We start from the raw sequence: 18,530 nt of genomic DNA, 5'->3' as shown, positions 1-18,530 counted from the left end.
TTTTCCCGTACCTACACTGCCTAGCAACATATGGTATTTTGCGCAGCAAAGAATAAAATTACTGTAATTTATTTGTGAATCATTATTCGCTGTTCATTTGTTAAAGATTTTGAACACATTTCTATGACATTACACGGTTACAGTAGGGCCATGCCATACTATTATTAAGGTATCACGATATTTATGCTTATATTTTTGCATGGAAAATGCAAAGCCTAAGGCTCCGCACACCGCTCTTCAGCTTCTATTGTGACGAATTATCTTTCCATCAATTGTAAGCAACTAGAATCCGCCATAGTGTCTTCCCGCAGTTAGATGTATAAAGCTAGGAACTCCACATTACCGGAATCCGCGACGTAATCGTAAAACTGAGCCAAACTGACGAAACTTCCGGTTTTGGAACGTTCTGTTGGACAGAAACAAGACTGAAAGCAGAGTTAAAAATTATTTAACTTTTCCGTTTTCGTTCCTCGCTTCTGTCGTACTGCAACCAATAAAAACGCGAGGATTTTGTGACGCGTAATTACGTGATTTATCACGTGCAGTTTGAAATAGACTCAATGGCGGAAAGTTTAGCTAACAAGGAGAGCCTACGGCTTTGGGGTAACGGATTTTGATGATCTTTGGTTTAGAGGTAGTACACCATGTGAGTGTACTACCTGTAAAATACTAAAGTGCAATACTCAAATATAATCAAGAAAATCGAACTTAAATTATTGAAGCAATATTACAATATTAAAAAAAAAAAAAAAAAACATGTTAACTTTAGTAAATCAAAGTCTAATAACTGAATATTTATATTTTTCCTTTATTACAGAAATTATAGTTCTTAAATATTTTCGATATTACTTTTAATATGAGATGTCTGAGAAAGCAGCAGACTACTTAAAGATAACTTTTCAATATATTGTAATTTTGGTAACAACTGTCGTGAGATCCATTTATGAATATCATTGTCTTCTCTTAAAGATTGTAAAATTTTACAGATTGGATTATCCAACAGATTAAGAGACTTCAAATTATTGCATAAAGTTAAACATTCGATGTCTTTTATTTTACTTATTGCATTATTCTGAAGATCTAAAGATTGCAATTCATCAAGAAATATGCAATTAAATATATCTGTGATATTATTATCGGTCGCTTGTATCGTTTTTAAGTTACAAAGATTTTCTATACCGTCCAGATCATTTAAGCCGCAATCGTTTATTATCAGGATTTCTAAAGCTTTCAGATCCGTTCCTAATTTTCTTAGAGTGTCTAATTTACTTCCAGTGAGATTGAGAATTTTCAAAAATGGTAACCAACGGCTCCCACGTCTTACTATGCTGTCTTCCGAATTAATTCGAATCTTCAAACATTCAATCTCTTCCAATGATTCTTTCTTAGTGATTTGTTTCAATTTGGCTTTAATGTTTTCTTCATCGTCCTCTTGTAAAATCCTCATTAATTCTCTATAAGGTTTCTCAAAGTTTAAATAATCGTCTTTTTCTATAAAAACAGACATTTCTTTAACGAGAAACTTTGGAATTTCTTTGCGATTCTTAAAATTATTCGAACGAATCTCGAAAATGACGTATTTCAAATTTAAATATTTACTCTAATAAATGTCATTCATTTTAAATTAATAATAAAATTATAAATCTTAAACAGTAAATTTTTAATGTAATAAATTGTAAAATAACTTTAAAAATTACATACTGTATTACTAAATAAATTTCATCTTAAAATTGCAATTAAAATGAGTTGACATGGCTATGCAGATCCTACGGCTCAGAGAATTTCTATGGATCTTATCCGGTAGTACAATAGAAAAATGCTAATTAGTCAATTTATGTAGCAGGAAATTAAATATACTCTATGCAGAGTATTTTTCCCGTACCTACACTGCCTAGCAACATATGGTATTTTGCGCAGCAAAGAATAAAATTACTGTAATTTATTTGTGAATCATTATTCGCTGTTCATTTGTTAAAGATTTTGAACACATTTCTATGACATTACACGGTTACAGTAGGGCCATGCCATACTATTATTAAGGTATCACGATATTTATGCTTATATTTTTGCATGGAAAATGCAAAGCCTAAGGCTCCGCACACCGCTCTTCAGCTTCCATTGTGACGAATTATCTTTCCATCAATTGTAAGCAACTAGAATCCGCCATAGTGTCTTCCCGCAGTTAGATGTATAAAGCTAGGAACTCCACATTACCGGAATCCGCGACGTAATCGTAAAACTGAGCCAAACTGACGAAACTTCCGGTTTTGGAACGTTCTGTTGGACAGAAACAAGACTGAAAGCAGAGTTAAAAATTATTTAACTTTTCCGTTTTCGTTCCTCGCTTCTGTCGTACTGCAACCAATAAAAACGCGAGGATTTTGTGACGCGTAATTACGTGATTTATCACGTGCAGTTTGAAATAGACTCAATGGCGGAAAGTTTAGCTAACAAGGAGAGCCTACGGCTTTGGGGTAACGGATTTTGATGATCTTTGGTTTAGAGGTAGTACACCATGTGAGTGTACTACCTGTAAAATACTAAAGTGCAATACTCAAATATAATCAAGAAAATCGAACTTAAAGTTTTTTAGAACTTTATATATAAATTATACGTATTTTTAATTGAGCATCCTGTGGCAGAGTGGTAACGAGTCCGATTCATAAGTTTGAGTTCTCGGTTTCGATTTTCGCGTATAATTTTTTTTTAATTAATAAATACTTATAATGTATTTATTTATTTACTCATTCATTTCTTATTATTTATTTATTTTAATTTAATTTCTACTATTCCAAGTCTAATATTTTTATACTTTTCTTGACAATAACGGCGCATTCTTGACACCTATGTGTCAACTTTCCCATCTAATTGTTATCACTAACGGTGACCGATCTAATTCTCACTAGGAGCGTTTTTCTATCGGAGTTCTTTTTCACTCACTCTTTAACAGTTCGTTTCTAAATTTCGACACGAATAGACGTATTTGTGTAGTAAAACTTATTTTGAAAAATTATTTTATAATTAAAAAATGTCGTCAAGAGAAGCAAGTTCTTCATGTTGTGACGAAAAAACTGTTGATGATAACTCTTTATACAGTGATGTATCAAAGCAGCATAGTGAAGTAAAATACTAAAGTGCAAAACTCAAATATAACCAAGAAAAACGAATATAATTTATTGAAGCAATATTATATAATTACATAGCATTGTCAGATGTNATGTAAGTTCAAAACACACTATTTGGAGTGCGATAGCCGTGAAATTTGGATTGAATGGTAAGAAAGTTTGATATACTGCATCGAACTCCTAAAGTGGAATCGTTTAATTATAAAATGTTTTAAGTAGGAAATGAAGCAGAACAAAAGTGGAAGGTGCAGCGGGATCGGTACAATAGGGAGAGAAAAAAAATTCGAGAGAGTTTAGCCAGGGACAAGAGACATTTACAAAACCACGTGGCATTTATATGATCTCATGGACAGCGTCCTAAGAGATTCTATGAATGAATGTGCGAGGTAAGTTTATTAATGTCACAGTTTCATTAATTGATGATACGTAGATATTTAGTAGCCTATCTAGAGACGATTTTATCGAAATATTAAATCAAATATCTATCGAAAAAATTGCCGTGAAGAAAATACCCCTTAAAAACTCATTTTTAAGAAATTAACAAAAAATAAAATAAAATAATTTAAAATAAATGCTTTTAGTTATAAAATATAACTGCAGGGATTATTATTCTTTCATTAATATCTGTTTTTTGACTAAAATTTAAACTACTATCTACCTGATTTGTTTTCAATTTAGAATTTAATTTTTTTTCTCTACAGTTCAGTTAATAATATGTCCCCTTTAAGGAAAATTTCAAATTTAATACATCAAGATGAAAATAATCTAGAAGATAATCTGGAAATTATTATGCTTTATAATTATAATTATTTATGTGACAAAATTATTGGTATACTTAAATAAGACACTTATTTTTAGTAATGAAAATATTCCAATGAGTGAAACTCAAATGCAAAAGTATGTACACTTTGAACTAATTTAAATATAATAAACCTATATAATGTATTATAAGTTTTTAAACAACTGATTATTATAAATTATTTTCAGCATTTCACCTACAGAAAATTCTGATGTTTTTAATATACCAAGGCATGATTATATTGAATATATAATTTATTGTTCCCTGTACTTTTTCCTGTCACGGAATATTTTCCTCATCCAGAAACGATGATTTCGGCGAGGTTTTGAATGAATCAGCATTTTTAATGTTAATAAATGAAGAGAGAGCATGGCAAAATCCGTAGCGTCGTCCATGTTTGACTCTACGACAATTACTGAACGGATCAACAGATGCATTTCCACGTAAAGTTCATTTCGGTCAAGTTAAAAGGAAAACTCTATTTGTTTCAGTTCTGTTTCTGAGTTTCTGTTTTCAGGTAATGTGGGAGTCCAGGCTTAACACCGATGTCGTACTTCGAGAATTCTGGCGGTTGAAGAGGACCCGTGACAATAACAAATTTAGGAAAAAATGATCATACGATTTGAAAAAACCGGATTTTTAGCATTGACGTCATGACAAGAGCGCAAACGTATTATTCCTAAGAATGTTAAAGTTTCAGCCGCCGTTGTGGAACAAGATATAACTAATGTACTGTACAAGATTCCAACAATGCTCGAGCAATATCTCATACTCACGGGCGAAGAGAACTCCGAATGCAGTTTGCTCTGACATTCGAATGGAAATGGAAGATGCTCCTCACGGGCCTTGGAAAATCTTGTGGAGTGACGAGGCACTGTACATTTTTATTTGAACATCAATATTAATATACACAATTGTCATATTTGGGCTGTGAATTATAATTCAGAAAATAGTAATTAGACGTGCAACCCTTCTGATATTTGTTGTTGGGACATGTAAAAACTTGGTATATCAAGGACACCATCACATTTTCACCAAAATTTTGTCAAATATTTTTTTCTTTATGAATAAAAACCCCGTATTCCAAGAAGTACTTGACCAAATTTAGTTGAGTTTCGCTCAATAGCTATTCTACTACAGGAGCCTAAATACATCCTCTATAATTGTGGACGTGCTATATCAAAAATGAGAGAGCAAAAATCAGAATAAAAAGGCGAATTGGGGATCATGATAAAAGCGAAATTTGAAAAGCTTGATTAGAAAAACGTGCACCGATTTCGGCTTTGACACCACGAGTATCTGGGCACTACAACAGAAAAATGGTTGCTGACAAAAAAAAGGCAGGTCTTAGTAATCATTTTAGCCGGGATCTTCTTTTCGATGCAAGGCACGGAAAGAGATGCACGACACTAATTACGGTCAATGAAGGAGACAGGACTTAGCCACCCAAATGGCTAGGATCTGTTTTCTAAGTCAACTCGAGACTGGGAGGAAATATACGATGACAACAGCCAATGTTGAAAGCGGGTTTTGTAAACCAAGGGCTCAGGATCAGCTTTCCGAGAAAATTTCGGACTAGGAAGGAGACAGGATGAAAACGCTAACTATAGTCAATGATAAAGGCGAGCTTTGCAACACAATGGGGTGGGATCTATTTTCTAAGGTAAGACAGAACACAGAATAAAGATTACTACTATAGTCTGTAACCAATCAAAGGTAGGAATTGCGAGCCGAAAGATTGGAGACCGCTTTCTGAGGCAGATTGAAACGAGGAACGAAAACACGCAGTGATGATTACTACAGTTGAAGAAGCCGGGCCTTAAAGATCTTTCTGTGGCAAGAACGGGACTCGGAATTTAACATACACAACGAAAACTATAACCAGTGATGGGCTTTATCAACCCAAGAGTCTGTTTTTTGAGGCAATTCAAGACTTGGATGAAATAATGATAAAAGAATGTCTTCAATAAAGAAGGCAAGCCCAAGAGATTGGGCTCTTTTGTTTTTGAGATACTGCAGGGAAGGAGGATATGTGATGACTATAGCTGATGATTAGGGTGTCTTATCAGGTCGCAAATCTCAACCTTAATTTAATTTAATCAAAATTTTAATTTGAATGGAGAGTGCAAGTTTTCGCCCTTTTAACAAAACAAACTCTTCAAAATAAGAAAAAAACTGAAACAAAATACAACGACCTTAGAAAATAAAGTAACGTTTGGGCTCAATTCCTCACAGAAACTTAGTGATGGGGTTGCCTTACGAAATGAACTATTTCTAGTTTCTTCACTGTTTTCAAAACATCGGAACATATAGTTGCTGTCATCTGACAAAATGAAACAATATGATTTTGTTTTTAACAATATTTTAACGACTTACTTCGTTTTCGTAGAATTATCATCAAATGGTTGACATCGTTTTTATATAAATATTAGTTGCATTGTGTAAATAATACAAATGATAAAGGAATATAAAAAATAAATATCATTTTTAGAAATCTTAGACAATACTAATATCGTTTAATCAAATTTTTATCTCGAGGATGATTGATTTTTCACTGCCCTCTATCCAATAATGAGCTAAATAGTACTTTAAGTCCCTCTTAATTGGATTTTTCTTCTTTCAAGTAAATGTTTTTAAATTAAAATTCTTTATTTATTGCTCTTATTTCGATTGTTAGTGAGATTCATTTCGAAATCCGAAACATTTCTTTCCATGTATTAGGAATTTTTTGCTTAGAAATTATAAGACACAATTGATGCAAGAAGGAATGTGCGAACTAAACCTGTCTATTCGTAAACAAGAGGCGCTTTTTTCAGGTATAGAAAAGAATATGCACGGGAACAGTCCTTCTACCCATAGTTTTCAGAAAATTCTTTATGTGGCACATCTTTTCTTCCAAGGAAAATTGATCTTTTTTATTAACACATGCAATAATTTAGGAACTCGCGTGACTTCTTCGACTTAGAAACCATATATTATTGTTCTAATCACATCAAAACCAAAATCTAATATCGTTGTTTCAAGAATGTCCTTCTTTGAACATTTAGTCGTTGAAATAAAAATGTGCTCAATTTTACTGTCTGCTTTTCAGCGAATCTTTTTTATTGTTGACAATAATACTGCAGCAACTTGGCTTTCACGCTTTGTAGAATAAGAAACAGGAATAATAAAATCGCCACTTTCGGCTTCCCTTTCGCAGGATTGAATGTCGTACAATTTTTTTTTTTTTATTCCACTTCGAAAGGGTTTGTTACGAGATGTACAGTACCTTCCACTGTAAAACAAAGATGCACGCCCACGAAAAGCCACATTTAATTTCATACGAAATTCACTATTAATAACACAGTACAGTTTCCTTTCTACCTACTGTCCTTTCAAGACAAATCCAACAGAGTTAGCAAAATCTCAGCGATAGGCGTGTCTACGCTGGCTGAACTTTGCGATATTACAGAAGAAAATTTCAGATATCCTATTGAAACATCTAATTGACTACGTTCTTAATAATCTATAACATACTTTTATCCATTTATTTTATTAAAAATAAATTAATTTACAGAAATACAGTAGAAACTCGATTTGAACTTGATGGGATGAGGATAAACGGATAAACGAAATTTCAGATAATCTAGAAACTCGTTTGTATTTTGATTACAGCAACTATTGTGAATTGAAAATTTCATAAACAATGCAAAGAAATTGCTGTATTTAAAGATTAAGTTAGATTTTGAGCAAATTAATTATGTTACTTATGTAGGTCATATATACACTCTGTGGTAAGTACAACGCTACACGTTCTGTTTTATTTTTTTAAACAGTTTCGGATAATCGAGTTTTCACTGGACTTCGACATTTGTATACTTTCAAATTTTTATTTCTTTATTATGCCAATCTTAGCTGGCTTAAATGTTAATATTAAACTATAATCATTATTAATTAAAATTAATAACTGTGACTGTAGCATTAGTGTATTGTAGCCGCGGTAAAATGGCCACGCAGAAGAACCTCTTACGATTTACGTTTTCTAAATCATTTTCTGGAAAACTTTGGATCGGATGACATTTTCCATCTTTTCCCATGCTGGCGGGAATCGTCGTGGACAAGGATCACCCGTAACAAAGCGCAATAGAAGTCCCTTATAATTGGGAGTTGGTGCAATACGTTACAAATTCTACTTGCCTATAATTTCTTATCAAGTACCATCGCTCAATTCGTTTTGCTATATTTATTATCATAGTTAAGTTAATTTTATATTATTCTATGGAATAAATGGAATGTAGAATGTTTTAAAATAACAAATATTGGTCAGGATATTTTAAGATCTTTAATTAAATTCAAACATGGTGTGACTAGACAATATGTGCATAAAAAAGAGCTGCACAATACGAAATATAAACAATGTACACAATTTAACAAACGATACAATGAAATTATAAACATTTGAGATAAAACCAACATCCATTTCTATTGTTTTGATTGTACATATTAATTATCACAATTTTATATGAGAGGTATCATTTTATAATACAAGATATGAGCAATATTCTATCAACAATACTGTAATTTAAACATGTCAGCCGAGCGAATTACGAAAAAAATTTCCATAAATTTAGAAAATATATATAAATATATATATGTTATGTATAAAATGACATTATATAAAAATATAAATTAAATGTGATTTTGAGTAAAAATTTAAGTAAAATGATACTCTTGACTCCTGTATATGATATATATTTCTATAACATTTCTAATTTTAATAAAATTTTCAGTTTAACTTCGTAAACTTGAAAATAGTTTGGAAAATAATTTTCTTCTAAAGTAACTATATGTATACTTTAAATTTTATTCTACAGTCACGAATTATTCGCTCGGCTTTTTAGTCAATAATTCTGAAGATAATCTACTCGTGAGATTACAACTACTCGTATTTACAATATGTTCATGTGTTTAACAAGTAGGCCTATCTACTCATTAAATTGGCTAAAATTTGAAAATTTCAACTTTATAAAACAATAACACGAACTTTAAACAAGAATAATACGAAAAGAATACTTTTTTTTTAACATATGCAACTAGTAAAACTCTCTCGAACAAATGGACATGGACTAGAAACGGGAGAACAATTAGATACGATAGAAAAACTAAAGCTCTTTTCGATTTGTGGCTTTACTAAAGATTTTGGAGAGTAAGTCTTTACTGTAGTCACTTGAGCTTCGAATGACAATAACTGTCCCATAAAATTGAAATTTGGAGAAACTATTCTTCTTTTCTTTTTAACGTATTCGTAAGCTTCTTCCATTCTCAGTTTTCTAGTTGCCATTAAATACGCCATGCATATAGTGGCCGATCTACTAACGCCGGCGTGACAATGGACTAAAACTTTTCCGTTTTCGGAACGAAAACGTTCTAAAGAAAAGAATAATTTCATGAATTAAACTTTGTTACAAAATAAAACTAAATTTATAATAAATTCTAATTGAAAATTTCACACTCGAAATTACAAAGAAAAACTATTTAATGGTAGAAATATTTTAATGTCTCCTGGTTACGCGTGCCGATTGTATAAATTCGGAGAAAATATTTTGTGAAACTTTAAAAAATTTGATAATAATGATAAGAATAAACCCGACAAAATAATTTATAAGTAAATAAATATCCTCCTCGGCTGAAATTAAACTGCGAGTAACGTAATGAGCGTATATTCGAGAATGCAATTCACATTTACATCCCGCTTTATTCTGTTAATTTGCCACGTTTCTGTCTATTCTTCTTTTATTTGAATGCCTTTCCACTCGAAACAATTGTTCCTATCTGTAGCTTCGTATTTTTATTTCGAACGTAAATACCGTCGTTTGGATTTTAATGTCGTGTCGCCATGTTTAACATAAAAAATATCTAACGGGTGGATGGCATGGCCGCGCGGACGTTTACCAGAATTTAAACACTTATTGCGAAATATATTATTATTTTCTATTGTTGTGGGCGCTGCCATGATTTATTTTTATTAGAAAATNAAGAAAAGAATAATTTCATGAATTAAACTTTGTTACAAAATAAAACTAAATTTATATTATATTAAAAATATTAAATTAAAAGGGAAAAACTTTGATAATCTAATTTTATATTTTACCTATAAAGCCGATAGCTTGATTAAACCAGATTGCTATATCTTCATTATTAGAATCTTCTATTGGAATCGATAGATAGGTGAAGGTATCTTCAAAGTAATTCGGACAATTTTGGGAAACATTGACCAATCCAGTAATTCCCAAATGTAAGAGAATAGATTTGGAAGAGGCATGATGAGCGCTGCCCAAATATAGATAGGGTAATAATTCTACTGGTTCCTCTTCCATGGTTAATCTCCCTCGAATCGGAGGTGTTCTACACAAGGGACTTCCCGTTAAACTTAATAAGATGCCATTGAAGGGCGATCCTGAATCTACACACAGATGAGGATATTTCGCTTTGAACTGGCTAAATCCGCCTATAAAATAAATATTCGAAAATAATAAATACCGTATTATAAATTAATTGTTCAATTTTTTTATAAAATAATACATACGTATAACAATAATTGACAATCACATATTAACCTCATATCTTCATATGAAGATATGAGGTCTCACATTCGTGATTGCTGGATCCTTATCTCACCTTTTTCAGGCCCTATTTAATAACAATATACGGAAACCGAAACATTTATTAAATTATTATGTTTATGTTCAAGTGAAGAAACAAAATAAAATTTTTATTTTAAAATGCTTTAAAAAATTATGAAGTTTTGTAATTATGATTAAGAATGTCTTTAAAAAAAGATATGTATAAAAGTTTAAGAAATTCTAAATATATATTTTTAAAAATGTCACCAATAGATCGAGCTTTTAGAGTACCGATCGCGAAATTGCTTACTTTCCACTAACGAAATTTGTGAAAAAAGTATTATACGAATGTCGACCAACTTAATTATCAATTGCTAAAAGCATGGATTATGAACATAAAAGGCTTCCTTCAAAGTTATTTTTGACAATCTTTTATTATTAAATTAGAAGAACTATAAAAAAAAAGGAGGAGGAAAAAATATAGCCACAGTAATCAGTTTTCTAAAAAATAAAATATGTTATCTTTAAGATAAGAATTCAGAAATATTAATAAAAAAATTTATATAGAAAAATCTAAAAATGCAGCTTCCTCGTCACAAAATAATAAACGTGGAAAAAAAACTGCGAATAAAACATTAATTCTAATTATTAATTTTTGATCGAATATAGAAGAGAAGCTTGACTTAAATCGAACAATTCAGTTATCAAGGATTTAATTTCATCACTGGAAAATGATCGATCGACACTCGATTTCTGCCTAACCATAAATATGTCCACGTATTTAATGAACCCAAATACTTGTGCGTGTTATCTTTACTCAATCAGCACACGCATTCGAGAAAATATACAATGTTACGTGTAGATTATACACTATTACAGAATCGACTATCATTTTTCATTTGATAAAATATTTATATCTAAAAACTATTTGAAATCTTGTCTGAAATGTAATTATTAATTCAAACTTACTACTTTTTATTGTATTGATAAAATACAAAATAATTTATCTTCTTCCAAGATCCGATTTGAATTCTTGTATAAATTTAATACTTTAGATTACATTTTTAAATCTTAAATTCATTTTAAAAAATTTAAGATTTTAATAATAAAACTCGTCTCATTTTATAAACTGATGAACGTTTTAAATATCTATTGACCCACATGCGATAAGAGGATAGTAAACATCCTTTTATTTCTTTCACATTCTGGATCAACTCATTTCATTTGCTTCAAATAATTTCAAATAAGTCAATAAACGAAAGTGATGAAGGAAGGAAGAGGAAAAAAAAAAATCTATTGGCACATTTTTTTATTATTGTTATTTTTGGGTAGTTGCCACATTATTTGATAAGACCAAGGAAAATTAACACAAGTTAATTTATTCAAGCGATGAGAAGTTTGTTCTTTTTATAAATAATAATAATAATATTATTATTATTCAGATAGTGGCTATAAATTTTCCGTAATCGATAAGAGCAATTTATAATCGATTAAAAAAATAATCGATTCTTTCTACTATGATTTAAACGGAAAATTCATTCTTTAATTTAACAATATACACTTAAAAAAAGCTTTTCTTTTAACTATTTTTCTCTAGTAATATATATGCTCTATTTTAAATAAATAATTAGCAAAATTTCCTTAAGAAAAAATATTTAAAAAAATCCAAAATTTCTCGAGTCACCCTTCATAAAAAGCGCTTTTAAAAAAAGCTTACTGCAGTTTTTTTTTCGATTGAGTTACGATAAATTCTCGATTACACTAGAGTCCCCTATAACACTGTAGATAATTCCGTGTTGTATGAATTCCATGTTGTACGAGCCAATTAGATTTTACAAATACGTTTACAGTCCGGCACACGTATTTGTAAAATCTAAGTGACTCGTACAACATGGAATTCATATAACACGGAATTATCTACAGTGTTATAGGGGGGTCTACTGTGTATAATATAGATTTTAAGCTTAACGCAGATTTAATAATAAAATTAAGTGCATTAAATTAAAAACTAAAAAGTTAAATATATGATTAAAAAAAAACTTACCGGATAGTAAATAAATACTGGATAAGGAAGCTTCGAGTTGTAAACTTTTAGCAATGATTACGGCCATTGATTCTTCTTCCTCTTCCACATTTTCTTCTTCGTATAAAATGACTCGAATTCCGCTGATTAATTTTTCTCTGACGGAATCTTTAGAAACGACGGCTCTTAGAGGTAAACGACTTCCATATCGTCGTCTTAAAATGTTCGGACAATGAACGTTAATCGATCCGATAATGTGGCACTCGCTGAACGCAAAAAGTGGTCGACAGTCAAAAATTAACAGAAAATCATTCTCTACGTCTTCGTTTACATTTAATGTTTCCAAATAAGAACATAATTTGTCACAATTAACCAATTTGTAATTTCTTATGCGAGGCATCTTCTCGTAACGCAAACTTATTTTCATATAACGAATACCGACCTCATCAGTCAATTTATGAATGGAGAGTGAGAACGATCTCGTCGTCTTCCGCTCGTAAAATAGTTCTGCTTAGAAAATTGTATATTACGAATATTTTACTTTACCAATCGAATTATTTTATAATAATAATTATTAATAAATTTCTAAATATTTTATTACGCATTATATTTTTTTTACAAATTATTTCATCGATTGAAATTAATTTTATCGAACCGGATAACTAAATATAACAGACCAATCGGGATTATGTTGTCGCATGATGTCATATCCAGGACAGCATCTTCCAGCCCTGACCTAATGATACAGTTCCCGGTTATCGATTGATGCCTTCGATTTTCTTTATTTTTAAAAATTAATTTCTATTTTTTTTGAATTAAATTTAAAATTTTAAAGATTAACGTTAATAATAATACAAAAGCAGTTTTAAATAATTTTTAAAATTAATTTTATATGTAAAAAATCATGAAGTGTTGCCAATTTTCAATATATATATATTTTTTATAGCAAATTATAAATTTTTGCATCTAATTTCTAATTTTTTTTTTATTAAATTGCTAATATTAGAATTCTGTATCATTCTAATATGTGTGTACTGTACATCGTCGTACGATTTTTTCTTAAAGTATTTCTAATATAGAGAGATGTTATATCATTAATCCATTTAAAATACATTCATGTTTATATATTAGTGTATATAGTTGGCAGTACAATGACATTCGGTAAAGATGATATTGGAGGTGAAGGCACTTCTGCCTTGCATCGATCGATGCCGAATTAGGTCACTGGGACAACTTTCTTTTCTATAACGTTCTCGTGACGTCAGCATAACCCGGGTCACTGGGTCGTTACGTCATAAGATTCCGAAAGTGTATTATATAAATTATAAATATTTCAACTTTAAATTAACGAACACCTATAGAAACATCATTATTGACGTCAATATTTCAAATTTTTCAAATGTTTTATTTCTGGCTGCCTAGCAATACACCTTTGACGAGCACTTGTCGTACCTGTACAGGCGTCGAGTTCAATAATAATTATTATTTCAAAGAGAATAAAATATTAATTGCTTAAAATTTATTATTATTATTATTATTTCGATTTAATTTGAATTCATCTTTTATAAATAATAAATAGTTTCGATTAAAATTATATCATTCTAGTCAATTAGGAATTCATAAAATAATACCTTGTATCTGATATTCAGCTCTATATATACACTATCTAATGATTTTTAATTAAAAACAACTAATTACATTGTTGCAAAATATATCGAATCGTATTCTAATGAATAAAATATAATTCGTTAATGCATAGATAATTGATATAATATTTATTACTATCATTTTAATATTAGTTAAAAACTCATAATCCAAAATAATTAAGTATAAATGCCTGAAAATCTCTGATATTTGAGTTTTTTCTTCTACTTTTCTATTGATCTGTTTATGTTTATTTCAATTTAATGTAAACAGAAAGATAATACATGATGACAGATGCTTAAATTTTACAAAATTCTAAGGTGATAATAGCATTTATCTTGTTTTGCAATTTTTATTTAAATTTGTTAATTTTTTTTAATGTTTTGAGTTTATTGTTTAAGATAAAGATAAAGAAAAAAGTCATCGTTATTATTAATTAAGAGTAATGATAAAGTTTCCGCAAAGCAATCTTCATATGAATTTAATCAGCCATTAAAATGTATTCTTAAATTATTTAAATAAGTTTGTTTAATTTTTAAACTTAAATTCTACAAAATACTTATGCATTTTTTAAATTCATATTTTAAATCATTTAAGTTTTTATGTTCAGATATTTTAACAATATGTTGTTGTTGTAATTAACTGTGTTTATTATTAAATAAATGACACAGAATAATACCAATTTTTCCAATTAAATGGATATTTTATTTTCAGAAAAAGAGAATAATTTACTCCAATTAAATATATTCTACAATAAATAAATAAATATTAAATCTTCCATAAATATAAATTCATTAACAAATTCCATCATATTCATGGGAAATTTTAATAAAAGTAAGTGTATGTGTATTAAATTAAAAAATTACAACAATGACAATCAAGCCTTGACAATAAAAAATTGTCTCTTGGTGTGCATTTATTAAGATCTACAATAAAGTACCATTACATAAAGATCTTCCAGAACTTGGGAAGATTTTCTATTATTTTGTTATTTTACCAAAAACTACAAACCACAAGAAAATGTTAGAACATGCAGCCATAAAAAGCAGAATATTTTTCAATAGTAAAATCTCTTTTAAAAATAAAGGAACAATATTATAACAAAAATAGTATAAACCATATAAGGGGTGTTCTTATTTTCATTAAATTAAAGAACACAGAAATAGGGTTTTCCTCTGTTACAAATGATGTACAAACAGTGACTGCAATGGTAAACAATTCATCCATTGTCAGTCAATTTACTAGATGTGCTAACTTTACCATCCGTGTGGGACTTGTCAAAATATTTAAAGACAAATCCTTGCCATACTGACAATTTTTTTTTATTATTTTTTTTTTTAAATAAGAAACTATAAACTCTGCAATTATGAGGTAATTCTATTATACAATACATAAATAACAAAAACGCACAAAAACATATTAATGTATTACAAAGTTTTCTCTTTACAATATAACAAATTCAAACAAGTCACTTGACATTTTACTGTTGAACACTAAAAAATTTTTTTTATTAAAGATACTCATTTTGAGTTTTTTTTCTTTTTTTTTTTTTAAAATGTATCACTTATCACAACCTGCTCTCAACAACACCAAAAATGCCAAAAATTACATATCTATGTTTAATTTTATCAAGAAAAATAGAGATTAGCAGTTTTCTTTTTTATATTTATTATTAATTCCCCATTTGTCCAGCCTGGTCAACCAGTACTAACTGTATACATTTACAATGATTCACAGTCCTGATGAGATGGTTGCACACAATCTCATTATATTTTTTTTACAGTTTGTAAGGACAATTTCTTTATACAACCATCTACTTTCAACATGTATTTCCTACATTTCTCAATATACTATTGCACCTCTGGATTGTAATTGATCCGCCATTAATACAAACGGTAGCGGACTACATATCACACATAGGAATGACAACTGGAGGTATTCGTTACCTCACCTGGGTGTGTACATACACAGGCACCTTACGTATTGCACACTTTCACTGCCGCAGCATAAAGAACACATGGATGGTTACAGTTATGCACTGTATGGATTAAAGTTTTTCTTAAATTCCCAGGCTGTTGTCCCCAAACATCTAGCAAAATAGTTTCCATTACACACAAACAGCTTCAGGGATAGCTACGCATGCAAAATATTTCAAAAGTACCACGTGCGTAGCACCATACAAAAAATAAAGTTCCCTTCTATAGTGAAACTGTGCTTTAACATTCAGGTTATCAAGAAATGTTCACTTTTCATCCAGAAATACTACAACGGTCAGAAAAATACAAAAATGTGAAACATTATAAACCTTGAGAAATGTAACATTACATACAAAGGTTTTTATTAAAAGATATATTCATTCTGATGTATTTGGGCTCTATTATAATAAAATGTTTAAAAAGCTCTCTGTGTCCATCTTAGACAAAAGATAATAATATATGATAAAAATAAAATAATTCTTACCCACATTCGTATGAAACCATCACATGGCGAAATAAATTAATTGTACAATATATATTTATCATTGTTTCATTTCAACAATAACTACCACTATACCTACATTATCATGCCAAAAAGTCATTTATGAAGTGTAGTCATAATGATAAACAGTGACAATCACCATGTGCCTGAGCAATATCCTGTATGCAAGTGCCAAATAATTCACCATTTCCTAAAAATGCAGGAGCATTTAATTTATATATATATATATCTATGTATCTATGTTTCAAATAATTTATGGAAAGAAAGGAATTAGCGTTCTAAAATATTTTAATTTCAGAATACAGAAAAATGTGGAAGATTTTATTTTATAAACCAATGTTTTATTAAATAAATAAATATATATATATATATACACATACACACACATATATATATATATATGTTTTTGGCACCTACCTACTGTTATACATACTTCAAGAATCTCTACCTTTTTTGAGGCAAATTTAACTGTTTGACATGAACTACTGTACACATGCAAAAAATTTTGCTTTCAGCCTACCAATTTACTTGCACTAGATTTTAATACGTAAATTTCACAATGCCACATCACACATCTTGACTATTGAGGGATGGGAGAAGTAGCACAACACTAAATTTTTAGTGAGATCAACGTATTATTTGAGAATAATGACTAGACGGGAACATTGTATTTCAAATAAAAACTATAAATAAATAAAGAATAAAATTCCCAATAATACTGTTATTTTTAATAATTCTATTTAAGACTTAGTTATACAACATCAAAAATTTTCCATTTAACCATTAAAGTGGTAAAAAGTTTTAATTTTATAACTTTGAACTATTTAAGGATGACTAGAAAAATTTAAAGAAAAAAGAATAATATTCTAAATAGTGAACCACATATCATATTGCACAGTAGTAACAGATATATTTTTTATTTGTTAACACCCCCTTATTTTTGAGCAGCAGAGAAATATGACTGCTGATATGTGCTATATTTAAGTATACGCCTGTGTTTGGCATAGTGCTAACATGTTTAGCCAGTGACCAAAATCATATCTTTAATTATTAAAGCATCGGTAAGATATAAATATATTTCGGCACAACACTGGTCACTTTTTGGTGTTACAAAGTCTGGTATATTTTGTGTTGTGTAGTTTAAAACAATGACTATAGCTATGCAATTCTTGATGCTTTAATTAGTAAAAATATGGATTAATTTATGCTTTTTTATTCCCTTAATTTTCACTGGAAGGGCTATAAACAACAACAGGAATATCAATCAAGAAAAATAATTGTTGTGAAAATATTGGCTTAGATATGAAAAACCCTACATTGATGCAACAATGTTAGATATACAAAGGAGGGATGAAAACTGCAGGTGAATCATTTCAATCAAGTGGTCTGAAATATGCTTAGCATTTGCATGGTGGTCGTTGTTTCACTGTCTTGAGCTGGCATGCTAACAATCAGGTACAGTTTAAAATGATACCTGCTCCCTGAAATCTGGAGCTTTTAAATGATGGACAAATTTCCAACAACTACTATACAATCAAATCCGTTGTACTTGAGTTGCTGTTGTACAATGAATTGTGCCATCAATCGGGCATAAGATGAGGTATCAATAAAAAAATTCATGGTTCACTCCAAACAGAACCATATATAGATAATTTTCAGATTGTTACTTGAAATATTGGAATATGAATTGGAGTGAAAATGTAAGATTGTATTTTTTTTTAAATATATATACAGTACATGTATATATATATATATATATTTGTTACTTTCTTTCTTTACAGAATGAAAAGTTGGCGGTTTTGGCGGTGGCCGCGGTCTAAGAAGATGAAAAAGTGTGAAGAGCGTNAAATATATTGGAA

General features: G+C 29.8%; 2 protein-coding genes across 2 annotated transcripts; both read right to left on the bottom strand.

Annotated features, from left to right (window-relative positions):
- Positions 1-793: 793 nt before the first annotated feature.
- Positions 794-1,571, bottom strand: LOC111642702 (leucine-rich repeat-containing protein 56-like). Its single transcript, XM_023389083.1, has one exon. The coding sequence runs from the start codon at positions 1,505-1,507 to the stop codon at positions 830-832; it is 678 nt and encodes a 225-aa protein (XP_023244851.1). The 5' UTR covers positions 1,508-1,571; the 3' UTR covers positions 794-829.
- Positions 1,572-8,232: 6,661 nt separating this feature from the next.
- Positions 8,233-13,031, bottom strand: LOC111642701 (dual specificity protein phosphatase 1-A-like). The gene is made up of 3 exons (XM_023389082.1): positions 12,571-13,031; positions 10,055-10,411; positions 8,233-9,330 (listed from the first exon to the last, which is right to left on the bottom strand). Exons 1-3 carry the CDS (start codon positions 12,974-12,976, stop codon positions 8,984-8,986), a joined length of 1,110 nt encoding a protein of 369 aa, XP_023244850.1. The 5' UTR covers positions 12,977-13,031; the 3' UTR covers positions 8,233-8,983.
- Positions 13,032-18,530: the final 5,499 nt, after the last annotated feature.

The sequence above is a fragment of the Centruroides sculpturatus genome, unplaced genomic scaffold (genome assembly GCF_000671375.1).
Source record: "Centruroides sculpturatus isolate CEXI.00-Female unplaced genomic scaffold, Cexi_2.0 scaffold1671, whole genome shotgun sequence".
NCBI lineage: Eukaryota > Metazoa > Arthropoda > Arachnida > Scorpiones > Buthidae > Centruroides > Centruroides sculpturatus.
This window is presented reverse-complemented; position numbering and strand designations above follow the sequence as displayed.